We start from the raw sequence: 22,708 nt of genomic DNA, 5'->3' as shown, positions 1-22,708 counted from the left end.
CAGTGCTGGCTGAGGGAGTCTTGTCTTCTTAGGTGGATGCAAAAGATCCCGTAGCACTATTGAGGGATAGGACAGGAAGAGCAGGGGCGTTCTCCCCGGTGTCCTGGCCAACATTTATCCCTGAACCAACATCACAAACAGATTATCTGGTCATTATCACATTGCTGCTTGTAGGACCTTGGTGTGTGTAAATTAGTAGCCATGTTTCCTACATTACAACAGTGACTACATTAACTATAAAGCACTTTGGGGAGTTCCGAGGTCATGAAAGTGTAATACCCACTGGAAATGTTATGTACGCTAAGTATGGTTATCAATCTTTAACTTAGACACTATTATCATTGTTATAAATCCCTGGGTTAAAGTTGCCCATGTGAAGGTACGGCAAGAACTTTTAAGGACACAATGTGACTAAGAGCAGACTTTCCATAATTCTGCACCAGTATCAACTGTTGCAGACAGTGAGGCTGCGCAGTCTCCAGGCAGAAACCCCAGGAGGAAGGGGTGGAGTTGGGTTTTTCGAGCGGGAAACGGGAGCGACTGGAAAGAGGGCAGGAGCTCTGAAAAGAGGGCTCAGGAGGCAAATGGCTGCCGCATCCCGTCCCGGGCTTCCAAACTCGGCCGCCGCCCTTCGTATTAGTAGCTCTGCATCCAGAACTCAAAGTGGGATTCAGTGATCGTGAAGAGAATTCAATGAAGGGGTTCGGAGTCGTAAGTCTTGCAGACATTATACATACCATGAGCTCCAACTTAAGCGCGCCAACGAAAGAGTGCACTCGAATTTGGACACAGGGACAGATTCTCCTTTGAATCCATGTAAATGGAAAATGTATGTTTATTATGTCTAGATTCATTCTAATGTATGCAAATGTCTAATTTAGGTCATTGACCCGTAATCTTCTTATACTGTCTGACGTTAAAACTATAAAGTAAGATAATTAGAATTAAGCCATTGTAGTAGTGATCTCCTTACTGGACTATAGAATACTGTCTACAACAGAGACCACATCTCACATATATCTAGAGAACCGTGAAGGGGTTACAAAAGGTGCTATCTAAATGCAAGTCTTTCGGTGAGGAAAGGGATAAGTGGTGTACGGAAGCACACAGTCGAATTTTGCACATTGGGTTCAAAAAGCGTAGAGGATGGGAGGCTGGTAAGTTTTGCACTAGGACTCATTCAAATTAGTATCTAGTGTCCTTTTTACTGGCAAGTGCACCATAATAGGGGTCTGTGACAAAAGGTACCATTAATAACTGGATAGCTACCAGGACTAGGAAGCTTGGGCAGATTTCCTCAGACCTAGCCCCAGGACAGTGACGTCAACTGCAATGTCACCCCAGCCGAGATCTACAAATACAAAGCCCGCAGGTGAACCTCAGCCCATTTTTCCGACGGTAGCTGTTGCTGATGATTCAGATATTCCCATTTACAGCTCCTCTAGACCCATCTTCTGTTTCTTTACTTGTCCCATTACCATCTCCTTTCACCATCATCCAATGTTCCCTGTAATCACTCATGCGTGGTTTTTCCTATTTAAAAGCCGATGAGCCGGCTGCGCGGGAGCTGCAGAGAACTGCGAGGCCCGCAGCTTAAAGGGAACATTGCCACCATCCCTTTTGTCATTTAATCGCTCCTGCCTTCCACCCTATCACAGACCTTCCATTTTGTTCTTTCCTCACCTCCCCCTTTCCCTGCCCCTGTACTTACTTAAAACCTGTTACATCTCTAACATTTTCCAGTTCTGTCGAAGGGTCAACGACCTGAAACTTTTAACTCTTTCTCTCTCCACAGATGCTGCCTGACCTGCTGAATGTTTCCAGCATTTTCAGCTTCTCAATCTCAGCTGTGGCTCAGTGGGTAGCACTCACACCATCGAGTCAGAAGGTTGTGGGTCCAAGTCCCCAGTCCAGAGACTTGAGCACAAAAATCTAGGCTGAAACTCTAGTGCAGTGCTGAGGGAGTGCTGCACTGTCAGAGGTGCCATTTTTCAGAGGAGACATTAAATAGAGGCACTATCTGCTCTCTCAGGTGGACATAAAAGATTCCATGGCACTATTTCGAAGAGGAGCAAGGGAGTTATAGCCAATATTTATCCCTCAATCAACATCACAAACATATTATCTGGTCATTATCATATTGCTGTTTGTGGGAGCTTACTGTGCACAAATTGGCTACCGCATTTCCCACATTACAACAGTGACTGCATTTCAAAAGTACTTCATTGGCTGTAAGGCGCTTTGGGACATCCGGTGGTCGCGAAAGGCGCTATATAAATGCAAGTCTTTCTCTCAGACCTTTGATTCTCCATGGCTTAAATACACACTGCCTTTACCAATATCGCTACGAGGGTGGGTGAAGCCGGTCATGTTTTTTTTTTTTAAATGGGCTTTCTCAAGGTGTACTCGAACAGTGCCAAGGAATAAATGCGGAGGCAGCAGCATTGCTTAATGCGTATCGACAGTGGCGCACACCACAGTTTATTGCAAATCAAATCACAGCTCCTCACGAGGGAAGCCAGTTATACTACAATAATGAAAAAGCGGAGGATGGTTGGAGAGGGTGGGGGTGAGACAAATGCAAGAATGTGAACAAGGAGCAGAAACATTTAAAAAATACAAAATCCCGTCCTGTCAGAAACATAACGGTGTTTTAAATTTTAACCACACCTAATCTCCAATACATACGGTACAGCTGAATCTAACGTACACTGCAATGACTAACCCCTTCATCATTAGGATAAAAGAGTAAAAGGATGGAAGTCCCTTTTCCACAAAGAGTGAAAATTAAAACGAATTCTAGAGGCATCACGCAAGAAGCTTCAGATGCAATACATGTAATCAATCATTCACCATTTTCTTTTTAAAAAACTGAGTTTCAGATAAGTGTACACGAGTCAAAAAAAATCTCTCCCTGGTACACCCTTCCCGCATTTAAAAAATCTCCTCCATCATCTGCCTGGGCTATTTACTACAGATGTATATATATATATATATATATATATTCTTTTGAAGCTACAAATGTTGTGCTCTTCAAGGTCAAGGATGTCAGCGCTGGAGAAAGGAACAGTTTGAGCACCCAACAACTAGAATTAAACACCTTCTGGTCAGGAGCAGCAGAATAAGTTGCAGAGCAAAGCACCCACTGCTGCATTAGTGTGCTGTTTCCCCGCCCCCCATTTCCTACATCGGCTATCCTGTGGGCCGAGGCAGATTGCTGACTGGTACCAAATTCAGCACCTTGTGGTACCGCAGACTTTTCATCGTCAGTGTCGCTCTGCCTGTATACAGTGAGCATTTAGGGACATGGATATTCTGTGAGGATACTGCTTCATTAGATACGCAATGTTATTACCTAGAAATAATTTACATTAAAAACAGACCGCGAACTCGAAGCTTAACCCAATGGAACCTGCTCTTTAAAAAAAAATCTAGCAGTGGCCTAGAATACCATTCTGGAATAATGATGCTACTTTCATCATTTTGACAGGGAATGGAGTTCGGAGAAATCATTAACCCTTTCTCATAAGGAGAGGGATAAAAGAACAGAGGCACGAAAATATCAAAACTTCAGTAATTGCTTTGAGAGAAAATATTTTTAAAAAGGCAAAACTATCTACTCTTCTATCACTCCTAGCCCATCTTCAAACTGCACTATTTCTTATCCACCCAACAGATTCCCACTCCCCCTGGATTCCCAAACTCCACAATGATGCTGCAATTTTTTTTTTTTTTTAAAGTTTGGCTACGAAGCAAGAGCAGAAACAGGCATGGGTCCTGAAATTCTGCAGCATGAGCTCTAACATGGTGCATTCACCAGAAGTGCAAAAGGTATTAGTCGAGACTGCCAACGTCTTCTAATCAAAGGGCAAACGCCAATACGCTAGTGGCATTACATTTAAGACACAGCACTGTCGTGCATAGATTATTAAAAAAAAACCTCCCCCAAACACACAGTACACAGGAGGCGGACTACAAGGAAAATTCAAATGATTCGCCCACCGGGGGGTGGGGGGCGGGGGGAGAATTGCCCACGACACTGCAAGGCTTCCTGATCAATCCAAAGTCCCACTCTGCAGGAGCGCACCAGGCTCAAGAACACTGGAGGTTATCAGGGCTCTCAGCGCACCCTCTCTCGGCGGTGTAACAGACAGTGGCAAGTACAAGCCTGGAAAAGGCCAAGAGGGGAACTTCTGAAGCATAGCTTGACCTAAATTGTGAAAATATTGGAAAGGTGAGCAAAGCCTATCCCTAAAAAAAAAAAACACAGGATCTATTCTAAACGGGCTTGATCCACACTGCGGCATCAGTGGAGACTTTGTGCAAACTATTCAGAAGAAAAGCTCTGGAATTTCCCCAACAGTTCACGGAGTTAAAAAAAAAGACAGTGTGTGGCGCATTACTGAGTGACACCGAGCAGGAAGAAGTGTTCGATTCTGGGTGCATGTCGAGTTTGGTGGGTCTGAAAACTTCAGTTTGTTTCGGCATTCCAAGCTGAAGGGGGGGGGGGGGGGGGGAAGGGAAACAAAAACAAACAAAAAAATTATCCCTTCTTTCCCCCACCCCACAAAACAGCTTCTCGACGCTGATCACTGACTGTCCAGGCACCTCAATTGGAACCTGCATGCAACGTGGGCATCGGGTGAAAATGGGGTCCGATGTCTGTACCCCTCCCACCATCGGCGTGCCCCCACAATATTCGCCGTCTAGGCTCACACATGAGTAACCACTGGGGCGAGGTGCTGGAGGACACGCTGATGGCATTTGGGATCAGTCACTGCCTTCCTGGGGGTGTGGGGAAGAGAAAGGAAGTAAGAAAATACATGAAACAAAAAAGTAAAATGATACAACTGCTACATGCACTGCATCAGACTCGGGTCCCTCCAAAAGCTACAAAGACATGATACTGTACACACACTCTCATTTAGCAAATATAGTGTCGCTACATACTGTTTTTTTACCCTGTGAACACTTATGCTGAACGAGTCACAGTCAGGCAGACAACACTTCATTGGCTAGTACATATATAATATTCATATCAGTTGATATTTACGTCGTCTGTGAAAATCAAAGCGACAAAGGAATTTTTTTTTAAAGTTGCTGTTAATAATCTGTGCATCCCAGCAGCTGCCACTTATAAAAAGGTAGTTCCCTTCATTTAACAAACAAATGCAGGAAAAAAGGTGGTCCATTAGTTTAAAGAAAAGTAATTCCCGCATATAGGTTACCTATAGAGAATGTATCAGCAGTTAATCCCCATCACCATTCTCCAATTAAACTGCGCAAATGTGTTTTAGGTGGTGTGCACGTGCAAGGTCAGCACAGTATCGTTGACATCAGTCAGGGTTTTTAAAAAAAGCCTGTCCATTTAAACCCTAAATTCCCTTTTAAAAAACACACACACACACGCGCGTCTGCGAGCAAAAGCAGTCACGTTAAAAAAAAAAAACAGCTGAGGTATTTATTCTTTGTTTTTTTTAAATACAAATTTTTATAACACGAACCAGGCGTACAGCGGTTCTAAAAATTCAGTTTTCTGCATTTGTTTGTGAAACAAAACAAAAATACTGGCGCCTTTGAATTTAAAAAGTGTCATGATCACTTTAATCCAGTCAAAATAAATTAAAAACTTAGATAGGCACTGGTGCAATCCCTCAGGTTTTTTTTCCTTTTAAAACAATCAATTGGCACATTCATAGAAAACACCCAAGCAGAACTGAATAACTAGCATCGTAGCATGATGTAATGAAATACTTTTTTTTGTTTCCCTGTAAATTGCCAGGGACGCAAGACACACACGACCATGTCAGTACAATTAGGTATCTGCACGAAATGAACACAAAAACAGGCAGTTAGGAGTGAGGATCTTTTTAGAAATGGATTGCTCCACGGTGTCTCCTGTTACTGTTCCTTCTTGCTTTCCTTCAAATCGTCCGTGGCTTCGTCCAAAGCCTCTTTGTCGGAAAGGCTTGGCTTTTCCTCGTACCTGCATTTAAAATGAGAGGGAAGTTAAAGGCAACTGGAAAGTTATCAAATCAATGCTGATACTTAGAAAGTGAACTGCCTTCTTTTTCCTCCATTATCCTCCAAAGCCTTGGCTTCCAGGAGTTTGAAAGAGTGATGCAGTATGATCCCTGGCCCTCTTAAGTTCCTGTCTCCTCTGATGAAGCACTTCACCTCTGCTCGACAACCAGCTGGGATCAGCAGCAAGTCAAGTATTGAAACTGCAGCAGGAGAGCATGGATACCCATTGCCTACTCCTCTTCAAGTGAAGGAAGTTTATTAAAAACTAAGAGAAGGGCTCCTCCAAAAACCTCAATGGGTAAAGGCACCACCCAGAGCTTGAAGACCAGAAGGTTTTGGCTTTGATTCCTGGTCAGTATCCCAAGTTACCCAATCTCTTCAGGAGCAGCAACCGAGATGCTACGATTGGCCTCAGCAGCCCTGGGCTAGCGAGAGGAAGGGGAGCCAAGGTTCCCATTCCCAATATTGATCCAGTGACCCCTGCTGCGAAAGTGCACGTGCGTGGATATAGGCCGAGGACAAGCTTGGCTTTGAGAAGCTCCCGGGTCCAACAGCCTGCCAACATTCACACATGCAGAATGGCCACTTGGGTGAGTTACTGGAAGGCTGCTGGCACTTGTGGGACTATATTGCAGTACGAATTGTTAGGGTGGAAAAATATAGCAAGGAGAGAAAGAGAAGCCAGAAGATAGTCTGCTCTTTTGGGGAAGTTGAATAAAACAAAAGAATGACTAGCAGTGCAGCAAATTGACCCCAACCTTTCCCCAAAATAGAGAATAACTATTCAGATTAATTGCAAAAAATTCAAACAGCCAGAAACTCAGAATAAATGGAAAAGGTCACAATGCAACTACCACAGTATCTGGATCCATTGGTATACATCATGCTCCTGGTCCGGCAACGTCTCAGTTTAAAAATTATCATCCCTGTTTTCAATACCCTCCATGGCCTCGCCCCTCCCTATCTCTGTAACTTCCTTCCACCCTCCGAGCTCTCTGCATTGTTCCAATTCTGGCTTCTTGCGCATCCCCGATTTTCATCGCTCCACCACTGGCAGCTGTGCTTTTAGCTGTCTAGGCCCGTGGCTCTTGGAATTCCCTCCCTAAACCTCTCCACCTCTCTCTCCCCCCCTTTAAGACACTCCTTAAGATCTTACACTGACCATCACCTCTCCTAATATCACATCTTGAGTATTGTGTGCAGTTTTGGTCGCCTTATCTGAGGAAGGATGTTCTTGCCATGGAGAGAGTGCAGCGAAGATTCACCAGGCTGATACCTGGGATGGCAGGAATGACGTATGAGGAGAGATTGGGTCGATTGGGCTTATACTCGCTGGAGTTTAGAAGAATGAGAGGGGATCTCATTGAAACTTATAAAATTCTAACAGGACTAGACAGACTAGATGCAGGAAGGATGTTCCCGATGGCGGGGGAGTCCAGAACCAGGGGTCATAGTCTAAGGATAAGGGGTAAGCCATTTAGAACAGAGATGAGGAGGAATTTCTTCACCCAGAGAGTGGTGAACCTGTGGGATTCTCTACAACAGAAGGCAGTAGAGGCCAATTCATTAAATATATTCAAGGAGGAGTTAGATATATTTCTTGAGGCTAAAGGGATCAAGGGATATGGAGAGAAGGCAGGGACAGAGTACTGAATTTGGATGATTAGCCATGATCTCATTGAATGGTGGAGCAGGCTCGAGGGGCTGAATGGCCTACTCCTGCTCCTATCTTCTATGTTTCTATATCTACGTGGCTCGGTGTCAAATTATGTCTGATAACGCTCCTGTGAGGTGCCTTAGGACGTTTTACTACGTTAAAGGCGCTGTATAAATGAAAGTTGTTGTTGACAGGTGCCGTGCTGTGTACAGGCATTTGGCTTCAGTTTTCTCGGTGCAATGAAACCCCATTTCTGCAGCCGCTCACCAACAGGCTGAAGTTAATTACGCTAAACACTTACTAAGATTTAGAAATTGCCGACTGGTAGGCACTGTTGAGATTAGGCCTGCTGCTACTGTTGAACACGTCATATGATCAGAGTGCAGCTAACATGGAGATCAACACAGGAGGATAGCACGATGCACCCAAGACTCTCTGGAAACATCTGGAACGGTGGCTGCACAGCAGCGTCAGTACGAAGCAATTTCTCTTTTTGCCTCCCGATCCCACAAACGGTTCCCAAACCCAAAAAGCAGACAGTTAAAGCAGACGGTTAATCTGCTTCCAAGGACTCGGTCAAACCTATTCTACATAGAATTTACATCACTGAAACTGGCCATTCGGCCCAACTGGTCTGTGCTGCTGTTTAGGCTCCACACGAGCTCCCTCTCACCCTACCTGTATATCCTTCTATTCTTTCCTCCCTCATGTACTTATTTAGCTTAAAAGGCATCTGTGCTATTCGCCTCGACCACTCCCTGTGGTAGCAAGTTCCACATTCCAACCACTCTCTGGGTAAAGACATTTCTACTAAATTCCTTATTGGATTTATTAGTGACTATCTTGTATTTATGGCCTAGTTTTTGACTCCCTACAAGTGGGCACCCGACATCCAATTGCACAAGTAGTGTATAAGTGTAGCCCTCAATTTTCTTTTCTGCAGGGACCAGGTTGGCAACTTGTGTGGGGAAGTCTAGGTGCAACTGCAATTTTTACCCCCAGTATCTTAAACCACAATGCGCCACAGAGACCGTCTGCCTTCTCCGATGGACGCAAAAGAAGAGCAGCGAGTTCTCCCCGGTGTCCTGGGCCAATATTTATCCCTCAACCAACATCACCAAAACAAATTATCTGGTCATTATCTCAACGCTGTTTATGGGACCTTGCTGTGTGCAAAATTGGCTGCCGCGTTTCCTACATCACAACAGTGACTACAGCCAATGAAATACTTTTGAAGTGTAAAGTGCTTTGGGACGTCCCATGGTTGTGAAAGGCGCTATATAAATGAATGTCTTTCTTTCAATATATGGCATTTTATGCAATTCAACACATCCGGTGACTTATTTGAAGTTCAGTTTTCCCTGAAGATGGGCCAGATCTGGAGTGGAATTACTCTGAACACTTGTGCGGAACTGCCTGTAGGAATAGCCGGACGGATGCAGAATTCGTGCAATACACCGTCTGTAGCATCACTTTACTGTGAAAGAGCTTAATTTCCTTCAACAATAGGACCACTGCAAGTGACAGCTACACAGAAACACCGGGGGCAGCATCAGAATGATTCAATTTGATCTATTTGGTTCCTAAACCTTCAAAAAGTATCATCTAGGCTCATTTATTCAACCAGTGTTACAGAATTAAAAGGAGCAAAATATCAAAATATTAAGCTAAATGACCTTTGGGCAGGGGTGGGGGGGAAGGTCATCGCAGTTGAGGGTGATCCACTTCTCATTCAATGTCCACAGATACATTTTCCAGCAAAAGTTACTGGATAGTTATCAGAAATGGGAATTATGGCCAGATTCCCTCCCTTCGCACAGCCCAGGGCACAGCTGTAGGGCGTGGGATGCCCTGCTTAATGCTGCACTGACCAGGTACCGAACCTCGGACCTTCCTGCTTAAACCAAGCACTGCAGCAATTAAAGGTAAAAGTATTAGTTGAGCTGCATTTCTCCCTACCCCCGCCCCTCATGAAGGAGTTGGCTCAGTCACCGCACCTTGGGTCCAGCTAGCAGTCACTCGAATACTCCACTCAGTCATTCATGCACAGACCTGGACCGTGAATATCAGCAGGCTGCAGAGAATGTCAAAGCCAAGTCCGATCTTGCATTCATCCAACATCCACACATGTGCACTTCCAACAGGGAGTCATTATATAACTATTGGTGCTCCTGTTGCTGCTCCGGAGATTAGCTAACTCAGCAGGGACGATCAAACCTGGGAACTTGTTAAAAAAAAAAACTTTATAAAGTCAGCCTATTGGCATCATAATGTGCATTCCCTTTCCTCCAATAAACTGCTTCCTGATAAAGGTTAGCTACTATAAATTTATGTTGAACAATTCTTCAACAAAAAAAATTCCAACATCTTCTGCATCTTGTTTTTGCAGTTTAACTGTAAGAAACTCCCAAGATAACTTGGCCAACATTTTCTTCTTTCCGTTGGCAGGGCTGTGGTGCTTGCTGCCATCTACAACATTGCGGATTCTGGAACCTGCCAATCATTCCCACAGGTTTGCAACACATTCAATTACTTCAATGGTCTTCAGGCCTTGAACAAAACGCAGCCCATCTCAATTTTTAAAAATACAGTGTAGATAATTTCGTGCTTCTCTTTAGGAACCAGAATCAAGGATTCAATCTGCTGCCCACGAGTTGCAATTTACTTTTCTAAACATTCATTCTCCAGCAGTTCCAATGGGGACTGTGCATTTCCAGAACCTTGTTTTTATTTTAATTTTAATTTCCAGAACTCAGTTTTTCCTTTATGTTTCTTCAGAGACAATATGCAATAAGCGCCTTATAAATAAGAAGAATTGCATTTATACAGCGCCTTTCACGACCACCGGACGTCTCAAAACACTTTACAGCCAATGAAGTACTTTTAATGGAGTCACTGTTGTAATGTGGGATGTTTTAATACGTTATAAATATAAAGTTGTGAGTGAACATGCAGGACAATTTGACACATGCCATTATCTGCATGAGGCAAGCACACATATTTGGGAGCCATACACTGCACACAACATAAACCAGCCCAATGAAGGGACAATTGGATGAGAATCCTCAACAAAACTACCCGATGAAGCATTAGTTTCCCTATCTGGCGATAGTTACTCAGAAGTGACAGAACAAAACCTTGCTGCATTATATAGTCGCATCAGAAAAAACTCTGCAAGAAAAGTTACCATTGAGCATTGTCGGAAAGACTGCAGTTTGCCCATCAGGTGATCAAAACTGTGTCTTTCCTGAAATGTCAGCTGTCCAAGGATTCAATTTAAAGCAGAGCCTGTGGACTTTATATTGCTACCATCTCACTATTGGCCAAATGTACCAGTGAGGTTACATGATGCACTTCTGACCTAAGCTGTACTTATGTGACCTCTGAATAGACATCATGGTACAAGAAAATGCCCCATTTTCCCATCTGAATCGGTGGTGCTCAAACTACAGTCCACAGACCATACCTGGCCCTCCTGTGATGGTACAGAGATGATGCAGATATGGTGCCTGCTGTTCCTGGGGCACTCTTATGTATGCCTTCCTTTCTTTTCCAGTTGCCAAGGCGAGGAGTCAATCAGGTGCTGTGTGTGCATTTAAAGCTGATGTTCAGCTTGTTTGGGTTGTTGGGGGGGGGGGGGGGGGGGGGGGGGGAGATGATAGACAGAGAGTGTGATGTGTAAAAGCTAACTTCACACTTTTAACCCAGCAATGAGACACACACTTTCGGAAGAGAATAAAAGATTACTGCAGAGGAAAGTTCAAGGATTTTTTTGTGGGGGATTGGGGGGGGGGGGGTGAAGAAAGAGGAAAAATGTATATCGAGTCTGTACGATAGTAACAGTACTGAAGGGACAGATAGCTGCAACAGATGACAGCTCTTTGGCCTCCACCACTGCAGCTCTGCAGTTCACTGTTCCTCCTCCCTCAGAATCTTTTCTTTGTCACTTTTCATAGAATGATACAGCACGGAAGGAGGATATTCGGCCCATTGTGCATGTGGCAGCTCCTGGAAAGAGCGATCCAATTAGTCCCACTCCCCTGCCCTTTCCCCATTGCCATGCAAAATTTCCCCTTCAAATATTTCTCCAATTCCCTTTTGAAAGTTACTACTGAATCTGCTTCCACCGCCCTTTCAGGCAGCGCATTCCAGATCATCATAACTCGCTGCGAAAAAACATTCTCCTCATCGCCCCTCTGGATCTTTTGCTCCATTATATTTATTTCTCTGTTGCGTATCTTGGCGCCCTCCTCCACCCCGACTCAGCTGCAGACTCTTCCGTCACTTCTTCTGTCAATTCTGCTTCCGCATCATTGGGCAAGGGGGCTGCGTGCACATAGAGTGTGGCACAACGATCGAGTGACTTTCCACTTCCCCTTCCCCTCTCAACAGCAAGCGATTTACGGAGCAGACTGGCTACACGTGCAACAAGTCAATAGTGGGAAGTATAAACAAAACAAAAGAACCGTGTGAGACAGGAGTCTGCTGATACTCAATGATGGTCTCAGTTAGTGGCTTGCTGACTGCCCACGGTGAACCGGCAATACAAGGGCTATTTGCTTCACTACAATCCCAGCTCAGTGAGGCTGTAGTGCAGGTTACAAACCGACAAACGAGAAGTCACTATCAGCCAGCAGTCACACAAACATTATTGATGCTGCATCTGATTCCACCCCCAAGCCTGTGCTCTCAAAACAATAATTAGGTAGGTCATTAAAAATGATAAGATTTTGACCCACTGGATGTTAAACACAGCTAAGTTTAAAAATAGAGTAACTAAAGTTAGTTTTAAAATGCAAGTACACAGACAATAGAAAATGTTGGAAATACACAGGTCATTCAGCATCTGAAAGGGAAAGGCAGATTCATGTTTCAGTTTCTGATGAAGCATCCCACCTGACATTTTAACCTACCTTTTCTCAACCACTCTAACTGTTAACTAATCTTGCTGCGCTTGCCCAGATTTTCCCAGTTTTATTTCAGTTGTTGAGCATGCATGGTTTTTTTTTTAGTGTCCAAAGTGTAAGGGTGTGTTAATTTCCCAGTGGTAACTGTGGTACCACTTGATGCTTAAACAACTTGGAGCTAGACTTTACCTCATCTGTACAAAAAAAATTCAATTTGAAGATGATCTAGTGGTATGGAAGACCAGTGTGCTTTTGACCCCCTTAGACGGCAAGGTGACGGGCCAAGACCCTTACTGTAGGGCACCATCATGGCTGAAAAGAATAAAAAGAGATGTAAAAACAGTAAATGGCAAATAGGTGACCCTGAAGTTGGGTTTGAAGTGTTTGAAGATTAATAGAAGAAAGGTATTTTATACTTTTGATGTACTGGAAGACAATGTGTTAAGTGTAGGAAACTTTGTACAATAAGGCTTATTTTCAGTGTAATGGGATGCAGGAAGATGGAAATGAGAGCGAATCTATTTGGAGTTGAGGGTTCAAAGCAGGACTGACCATTGCAGTATATTGATATATGAGAGTGCGAGAGAAAGGCAGAGAGGAAAGAAGAGAAGAAAAGAAAGGGAAGGAGAAAGAGAAGAGAAGAGAGGGAGGGAAAGAGAAAAAGAAAATGATTAAATACAGAACAGAAGAAAACCAGTCGGTCCATCGTGTCAGCTTTTTGCTGGAGCAATCCAAAACTAATCCCACTGCCCTGCTCGCTCCCCATAACCCTACATCTTTCTGCTTCAAATATTTATCCCTGAAAAGATGTGAAGTGATCTCTGCCTCAGTCACTTCATGTGGCAATGCATTTCATGCTCTAGCAACCCCACGTGTAAAAGAAATTTCTCCTAACCTCTCTCCACAATTCTAGTCCCCGAGTAACTTGGAGGCACGACCAGCACAGTGACTGCAATTTCCATTATGAAAGATGAAAATAAAAGGATCATTAATTCACTCTACTCCTTCACATATTCTACACATAACCTGCAGATTGGATCTGGTTGAATATTACTGAAGGGACTTAAGCAAGCACAGAGCCCTCTGTCTGCCTGATCAGAGATGGGTGCATCACTAGAGAAGAAAATGACCAAATGAAACATTAAAAAAAAGTGTTTAAATCATTTTCTTCCCTTTTTCAGAGGAGAGAATGCAATCTCCAAACTAAAAAATTGATCCCACTGTCCTGCATTTCTAGTTTCATCACAGCAGAACCTGGCAATGCTTCATCTTTCCACAAGAGTGGCGCTAGACTGCGAGCTACTGCACCAGTACTCACACTGAAGTACGCATAGAAATCAAGAACTTTAGTCTTTGTAATCCATTAGGCGAGTGTGTTTTTCTTACAAATGGAAAGTGAAGTGCTACAGTATCATGTGAAACAGCAGTGAACAGCTTGAAGACAGCCCAAGTATTACAGCAGGTTGTTTCACTGTTGCAAATAAGCAATCTCATGGCAGCGCAACTTAAAATAGTCAAACCCTTCCACTTGGAACATAAGATGTAGGAGCAGGAGCAGGTCATTTGGCCCCTCGAGCCTGCTCCGCCATTCAATATCATAGTTGATCTGATCTTGGCATCAACTCCACTTCCCTGCCCGCTCCCCATAACCCTTGACTCCTTTACCAATCAAAAATCTGTCTCATCTCCACCTTAAATATATTCAATGACCCAGCCTCCACAACTCTTTAGGGAAAGACAATTCCAAAGATTCACGACCCTCAAAGAAATTCCTCCTCATTGCCGTTTTAAATGGGTGCCCCCTTATTCTGAAATTATGCCCCTTCGTTCTAGATTTCCCCACGAGGGGAAACATCCTCTCTACATCTACCGTTAAGCCCCTTCAGAATCTTATATGCTCCAATAAGATCCCCTCTCATTCTTCTAAACTCCAATGAGTATAGGCCCAACCTGCTCAACCTTTCTTCATAAGACAACCCCTTCATCTCCGGAATCAACCTCTTGTCCTTTCTCTTCAGGTTAACGGAAAAGCTCTGTACTCTGCAAACAAGTCCGAACTAGAGGTGATCGACAAATATCCCAGAGATATGGAAGCGCAATTCATCTCCCGACATGTCACAATGTCCTGACAATTCAGCTGCACTATATTCTCCATTTTGAATTCATTGAAAAAGCTAAAAGTTATAATGTTTCAAATTTAGACAAAAACATTAGTTTAAAAAAAATCATCAAGACAATGAATTTGCAAAGCCCAGTTAAATGCAAGCTTAGCCTGGCAGAGTGCTGGATTAACGCTTCTGTGTCTTGGTGGGATGTTGGAAGCCCACCGCAAGGGTAGCACAGTGCAGCCACAGAACAGGACGAGTTTTGTGCCCGATTCCAGACACGGCTGGGTCTCGATCACAGCCTTGATGCTGGGGACAGAAAAGTGGAGCAGACATCAGCCCCTTTTCCCCACTCATTCATTTCCTGGCATTGGCTCAAAAGGACCGAGAACAGATCGCCTGCCTGCTTTCTTGGAACAAGAAATTCTTTCTGGAGCCCAAACCTCCTCCCTCCACACTGTACACACATCAACAGCAAAATTGCACAGCTCAAGTGTGCTGTTACAAGCAGCTAGGTGTAAGAGTTTATTAAATTAACTAGTCGGGAATACAGTCATGGTCATCAGAAGCCGCTATAGCTCTTAGTTAAGTGGTTTTACATCTTCTGAATAGTTGAGCTATCGACTCTGGACCAGACCCTGCTCTCCGAAGACGAGCAGCATTTGCCTGAAGGGAGTTTACGGTCAGCGAGTACGCTCATCAAGCACGTGGTCATTTCAAGTTAACTGAACTTAGGCTTTATAAAAGGGCATTAAATTAGATTTCTAGAACTCAACCAAATGGATCTGAATATTTCAATGTTTTCAACATTTTAAATATGTTCAATTTCATTTCAAAATAAAGCACCATCATTTGATTATTCTTCATAGACAGAATGGCCATCCAGAGGCCTTGCAAGATCATCAGGGATTAAGGCAATGTTAAATTTCAACGTATCTGGAATGGGTTACAGCAGGCAGTTGAACCACAAACAGGGAGTACAGCCTTGTGATTACCCTGGGCGTTATTTTTTCGTTCTTGTAATATATATACAATGGAGCTTATGGGAGTGGTTTGGTGGACTGTAATGCTCTTTCATTCTCATGATCTGCTTGCAAAATGCTGGAGCCAATGTTGAAATGAAGCCAACCACCAGAATAATCCAGCGTAGATGCACAGTGATGCCCATGCTGAAGGATTAGCAACGGTGACACAAATCACACGACCTAAAGCACTGCAGGCAAGCTTTGCTGAGGGTCATGTTCAGGGCATGCATTTGAAGCGGTTCATTAATGGATTAACAGCTCTACCCTCAAATGAAGAACAAATAATTTTTTTTAATTTTTTTTTTAAATAATCAGACTACGCACAAGAGGAAAAGAAAACACCACACAGAAGTCAAAGACGCTTGCACTGCAGCAACATGCTGGAAATATTAATATACAGGCAAAGCTCGGCAAGAAGTCGCGTATACCTGACCCGTTGGCTGCTCCACAAGCCCCCCCGTCACACGACTACATGGGGCTTGGGTTCGTCCGCCTGCGGCGGGGGGAGTTGGGCTTTTGCTGCATAGAGTTGGCCAGACTCGCAGGGGAGCCCGAGACAGTGGGGAAGTGGGTGAGTCTTGGCGTGTGTGGCATGACCTCAGCTGAAGACTCGTAGCTGATTCAGTAACAGAAGGTGAAAAGAGGGGAGGGATAGGGTAAGAGGAAGAGAACAAAAAAAGGAATTAAGAAAGAGTGCACAAACAATTTTTAAAGAACAGCAAATGCAAATACAGAGAAATCTCAAAACTCCCATTAATACAAACCTGACGTACCAAATTCCTTTTTAAATTTAGATCCAAGCATTAACACTCCAGATAAATCTCAGGTTTTCAAAGACTATCTGTCTGGTTTAGGGCAGCCATGATGACTCCTAAACAATGCACTAATTTTGAGGAAGAGATTAGACACGAAGGCTGCATCTATTAACTGAATTTGCTACTTCAGTATATCAGAAATTATGTACTGTAGCTGGGAATGGAGAACAGGCAAGAAATAAATAAATAAAAAGACTATCCTCCATTCTCTGCTTTGCCAACAATCATCTGGAAGTTAGAAAAGCTACATTTGAACTCAATCTGCTACAGCACTGGCAAATGTTCACTGAAAGCATAGTCATCACACAGACACACGTATTTTATCATTGCAATGTTGCAATCTGTTGCAGAATGGACTTTGGAATCAAATCTGTGCATCACGGACTCTGGGTTTAGTCCCAACCAATATTCCCTGTAATTTTTTTCCCGTCCCTGCGAGGCCCACTCAGGTTTTCGTGTGTGCGCGGTTTCTTCAAAGTAAAATCTGGTGGGCGGCCTGCGCGGGGTCTCCAGACCGCTGCGCAGCTTAGCGGGAGCATTGGTCCTAACATGTCCCCAATGACTAGCGTACAGATTTCTTTGCTTTCTACTACACTGTACTTCTGATTCAACTGGTTGAGGCGGGGAGTGGAACAACTATTCTGATCAGAAAGGTTTAATCCATTCGCTGTGTAGAGTTAGTGGAGCTCAACTCAGAATTACAGACGTGTTGCAACTTACCTCAGCGTCCTTGAAATGGGGAAGAGGAAAAAAAAACAGCCAGGGTTTCTGATTCTGGTTAATAACATAAGAAAATAAGAAATAGGAGCAGGAGTAGGCCATTCGAGCCTGCTCCTCCATTCAATGAGATCATGGCTGATCTTCTGCCTCAACTCCATTCACCGGCCCTATCGCCATATCCCTTGATGCCCTTACTAGTCAGAAATCTATCGACTTCTGTTTTGAATATACCCAATGACTGAGCCTCCACAGCCCTTGGGGGTAGAGAATTCCAAAGATTCACCACCCTCTGTGTGAAGAAATTTCTTCCCATCTCAGTCCTGAATGGCCTACCCTTTATCCTGAGGCTGTGGCCCCTGGTTCTAGACTCCCCAGCCAAGGGACACATTCTCCCAGCATCCACCCTATCAAGCCCTGTAATAATTTTGTATGCTTCAATGAGATCCCCTCTCATTCTTCTGAATTCAAGAGAATACAGGCCTAGTTTACTCAATCGCTTCTCATAAGACAGTCCCGCTATCCCAGGAATCAATCTCGTGAACCTTCGGTGCACTCCCTCTATGGCAAGTATATCCTTCCTTAGGTAAGGAGACCAAAATTGTACACAGTACTCCAGGTGTGGCCTCACCAAGGCCCTATATAATTGGAGTAAGACTTCTTTACTCCTGAACGCAAAGCCTCTTGTAATGAAGGCCAGCATACCATTTGCCTTCCTAATGGCTTGCTGCACCTGCACATTCACTCTCAGTGACTCATGTACAAGGTTGCTATTCAGCAACTCCACTGAAGTACAGTTATGTGGACAGCATCAGGCTCGGTTGTGATATCCCCTGTGGTTGGCTAGCCTCTCAAACAGCAGCAGCTTGGAGGAGGTATCGGAGGGTATCCAGTGTCTGTACCCCACCAAGAGTGAACACCTGCAAGACAGGAATGGCAGACAAAGGGTCGTTTTTTCTGTTGCCACTTTGCATCTTCCCTCCCCATTGAGAAGTTGGGCAAGGGCAAGCCAGGCTTTTGTCAAGCCCACTCTGATCCGGACACAGTGTGTGAAAACAACACAGGTTAATACCATACCCACTGTCCTTTTTTGGGGAGGTGGAGATGTGAAACAGAAGGAAGGGGTTGATAAAGTTCCCCAGCTTCATAAAAACAGATCTCACCGTGTTGGAGTTTCACATGGAAAATCTATTAATCGTACATCTGTACTTACATGCGGTCAACGTTTTCCATTGGAAACTCTAACTGGATGTCGGGAGCTGGGCCGGAGTGATCAGCTCTTCCTTCCATTTTTACCTTCACTTGCAGCCGAGCAACCATAGACAAGATCTCCAACAACTCAAGGAGACCACAGGTCCAAGAGTCCCGACAGCACGTCCGGAACAAGAAAAGCTCACCGACACCCACATTCATATTATGGTTTGAATAAAATTAGTGACTTGTATATATTTTCTGCCCTCAAAAGAGTTAAGCAAAACAAGGGCCACCCGAGATCCTGTTCAAACATATCCGGAATACTGCCCCACTTCATTCCTACCTTCTAATTACTCAAGACAAAGTTGCAAAAATATGTTCTGCGGTTCACAATGTTCCTGCAATTCTACATCAGTGTTAGATCAGGCCGGTTCATCAGCAAACTGCACAGCGGGGATTTCCGCAATCCTGCAGAGCTCCAACTGGTGGGTGGGTAAGGCAAATAAAAAAGTCTGCCAGATTTCTCACTGCTGACTACCCAGCGACTCTCGCTAGAAAGTGCAGGCCTCTGGAGCGAACAGAATCAGGCTTGGCTGCATCGCTTTTCATAGTCGCATATATCATGATACTATCACTACCCTGGCTCACACACAAAGAGCGGACACTTGGGAAAGAGACCCGACGACCCTCAAGGAACACTACGTCACCAAGAGCCAGCTTTTCGGAGAGAGCAGGGCAGAAAATGAAAGAAAATTCACTTCTCTGGAGACAACACATCCCACTCAGGTCACTGCAAGGGACACTTATGCACAAAGTAACTGCTTTTCAGGTAATCTCCCAGCAGTGTTACAGAACAAACAGGATCAATGTAGCACTTAACACCGGAAAGTTTACAGAAACAGTGATCCATTGATTTACTGTGCAATGACAGAAACAAGAGTAAGGACACACAAAATGTATGTATGGGGAAGAGTGGTGGCATTGAGAATAACGGAGAGACACAAGCTAGATAAATAGGGAAAAAATATTCCCTCTGGCGAGTGGGTCAATAACTAGAAGTCATGGATTCAAAATCATTGGAAAAAGATCGAGAGGGGAGATGAGGAGAAATTTTTTCCACTCGGTGTTGTCGGGATCTGGAACGCTTTACCTGAAAAGGTGGTGGAAGCGAATTCCATAAATAATTTTAAAAGGGAGTCGGACAGGTTCTGGAGGATGAGGAACTTACAGGGGTAGGGACAAAATGTGTGGGTGTGGGGCTAAACAAAACTGATCTTTCAAAGAGCCGGCACAGGCACGACAGGCCGAATGGCCTCCTTCTATGCTGCAAGTTTCTATGATATCACCAAAGGAAATAACACTAAGCATGGGTAGAGAGAAGGAATACGGGACACCTGGAGCATGCAGTGTTGGTAAAGCAGTTTACATTTAAACAGCACCTTTAAAGTAGAAAAACATTCCAAGGAACTTCAGTGAAGCATAATTAGCCCAAAATCGGCATTGAGCCAAAGATGGATCTATTTGGAGAGGTGGCTAAAAGCTCGGTCTTTAAAAGGCTTTAATATAACACTGTTAAAGTGTAATTTCTATACCATGGCGACAATTTCCATGATTCTTACATTTCATGGAAAAATACTGATGCAGAATTCATAGAATCATAGAATCTTACAGCCCAGAAGGCGGCCATTTGGCCCACCGTGCCTGTGCTGGCTCTTTGAAAGAACTCTCCAGTTTCGTCCCACACCCCAGTTTCTCCCCACCCGCCCCCCCCAGCCCTGCCAATTAATCAACTTCAGGTACATGTCCAATTGCCTTTTGAAAGTTCCTATGGAATCTGCTCCCACCACCCTTTCAGGTAGTGCGATCTTAACAATCCTCTGTGAAACAATTTCTGCTCAATTAGCTCTTGTACTTCGCCAATTATTTTTAATCTGTGACCTCTGGCTAGCAATCCACTTGTCAGTGGAAACAGTTTCTCCTTACTTGCTCCATCACAACCTTTCAATTTTGAATATCTCTATTTGTCTTGCTACAGTTGTACAGGGCCTTGGTGAGACCGCACCTCGAGTACTGTGTGCAGTTTTGGTCGCCTTACCTGAGGAAGGACGTTCTTGCCATGGAAGGAGTGCAGCGAAGATTCACCAGGCTGATACCTGGGATGGCAGGAATGACGTATGAGGAGAGATTGTGTCGATTGGGCTTATACTCGCTGGAGTTTAGAAGATTGAGAGGGGATCTCATCGAAACCTATAAAATTCTGTCAGGCCTGGACAGACTAGATGCAGGAAGGATGTTTCTGATGGCCGGGGAGTCCAGAACCAGGGGTCATAGTCTAAGGATAAGGGGTAAGCCATTTAGGACTGAAATGAGGAGGAATTTCTTCACCCAGAGAGTGGTGAGCCTGTGGAATTCTCTGCCACAGAGGGCGGTGGAGGCCAGTTCATTAAATATATTCAAAAAGGAGTTGGACATATTTCTTAAGGCTAAAGGGATCAAGGGGTATGGTGAGAAAGCAGGGACAGGGTACTGAGTTTGGATGATCAGCCATGATCTCATTGAATGGCGGAGCAGGCTCGAAGGGCTGAATGGCCTACTCCTGCTCCTATCTTCTATGTTTCTATGTTTCGATGTTCTCCTTTGAGCAGCGAAGGGGAGACCTATCAAAGCTTCTGCAATCTCTCCATATAACCTCATTCCCTCATCCTTGGCATCATACTGGTAAACCTCCTCTGCACCCTCTCCAAGGCCTTGACACCCTTCCTAAAGTGCAATGTCCAGAATTATACTCAATACCCCAGCTGAGGCCTAACCAGAGATTTATAAATGTTTACTCTGCTATCCATGTCCTAACTCCCACCAAGTCCCACTCACACATCTCCCCTGTGCCCGCTGACCTACATTGACGCCCAGTGAAGCAATGCCTCCACTGTAAAATTCTCATCCTTGTTTTAAAATCCCTTCATGGCCTCGCCCCTCCCCATCACTAATCTCCAGCCCTACAATCCCCAGAGATCCCTGCGCTCAACCAATTCTGGCCTCTTGAACATCCCCGATTTTAATCGCTCCACCACTGACTGCTGCCAAGGTCCTAAGCTGTGGAATTCCCTCCCGAAACCTCTCCCTTCCCCCCGCCCCCAACTTCTCTTTCCTCCTTTAAGATGTTCCTTAAAACCTAGCTCCGTGACCAAGTATTTGGTCACTGTTCCAACATCCCCTCATATGGCTCGGTGTCAAATTTTGTTTTTGGTAACACTCCTGTGAAGCGCCTTGGGATGTTTTACCAAGGTAAAGGCGCTATATAAATGCAAGTTGTTGGTGTTGTTTAGCATGACTTCCTTGTTTTAGTATTCAATGTTCGTATTTACAAAGCCAGCTATCCCATACACTTTGCTTAACCGGCCGAGTGTTAAAAGTAGCATTCTGTTTAAATGTGGAAGCAAACTTTGCCAATTTTCTTGCCCCTTTTCCTGAAGATGCCGACTATTGCTACAGTATGATTTCACAGGTCTTTCTTCACATTAAGCATAGACACCAAGCGACCATGGAGGCCATTACAGCCAAAAAGTGCACCTCTGAATGTTACATGAGCCACTGGATAGCGACTGGGACCGGGACCCTTGGCTGATTTTTCTCTTGCCTACCCCAGAGATGTTGAGCCAACTTTAGCATCTCAGTTGATGTCTTGGCTGGGATCAGCCAACTTAGCGGACCTGGGACCTTCTGGAATGTGTGGCTTAATGTTTTCTCATGAAGACACAAGGTGAGCATAACCACTTGAATGGCAAGTCATCAAATGCTTAGACACTAAAAACTAAATAGTATTTAATTTATTAAGAATCCACGTTATACGAATCCCTACCATTTCTGAACAGCAAGAAGCAAGTAAACTCTCTCACTAGATCCCACATTTGGAATATAGCCACATAAAGGCATCCAATTAAATACATTTATTAAAGTTACCCCAATTTTTAAAAAAAACTCAAGGACTATTAAAACTTTCCCATCGAACAAAAGAGGAAAAAATCTTGCATTTATATAGCGCTTTTCACAATATCATGACCTCAAAGCATTTCACAGCCCATTAATTACTTTTGAAGAGCAGTCACTGTCGTAATGTAGGGAAATGCAGGAGCAAATTTGCACACAGCAAGGTCCCAAACAGCAGTGAGACAAATGACCAATTAAACTGTTGGTTGAGGGATAACTGCTGGCCATGACACCGGGAAAACTTCCCTGCTCTTCAATAGTCCCCTGGGATCTTGTA

At 44.2% G+C, this 22,708-nt stretch overlaps 1 protein-coding gene across 2 annotated transcripts in view; it reads right to left on the bottom strand.

The window, feature by feature from the left end:
* Positions 1 to 2,442: 2,442 nt before the first annotated feature.
* The window catches only part of hm13 (histocompatibility (minor) 13), an 82,855-nt gene continuing 62,589 nt past the window's right edge, over positions 2,443 to 22,708 (bottom strand). Inside the window, exons 12-13 of one of the 2 annotated variants that reach the window (XM_086005774.1) lie at positions 16,147 to 16,334; positions 5,898 to 5,986 (exon numbers count right to left, since the gene is read on the bottom strand). In XM_086005774.1, the coding sequence (XP_085861900.1) occupies positions 16,187 to 16,334 (148 nt within the window). In that variant the 3' untranslated portion in view covers positions 5,898 to 5,986; positions 16,147 to 16,186. Of the gene's footprint in view, positions 5,987 to 16,146; positions 16,335 to 22,708 lie in introns of both variants that reach the window. The other variant, XM_086005775.1, reaches the window with a different exon arrangement.

Source organism: Somniosus microcephalus, chromosome 13 (assembly GCF_052327205.1).
Source record: "Somniosus microcephalus isolate GS21.2 chromosome 13, FLI_Smic_1.0, whole genome shotgun sequence".
NCBI lineage: Eukaryota > Metazoa > Chordata > Chondrichthyes > Squaliformes > Somniosidae > Somniosus > Somniosus microcephalus.
This window is presented reverse-complemented; position numbering and strand designations above follow the sequence as displayed.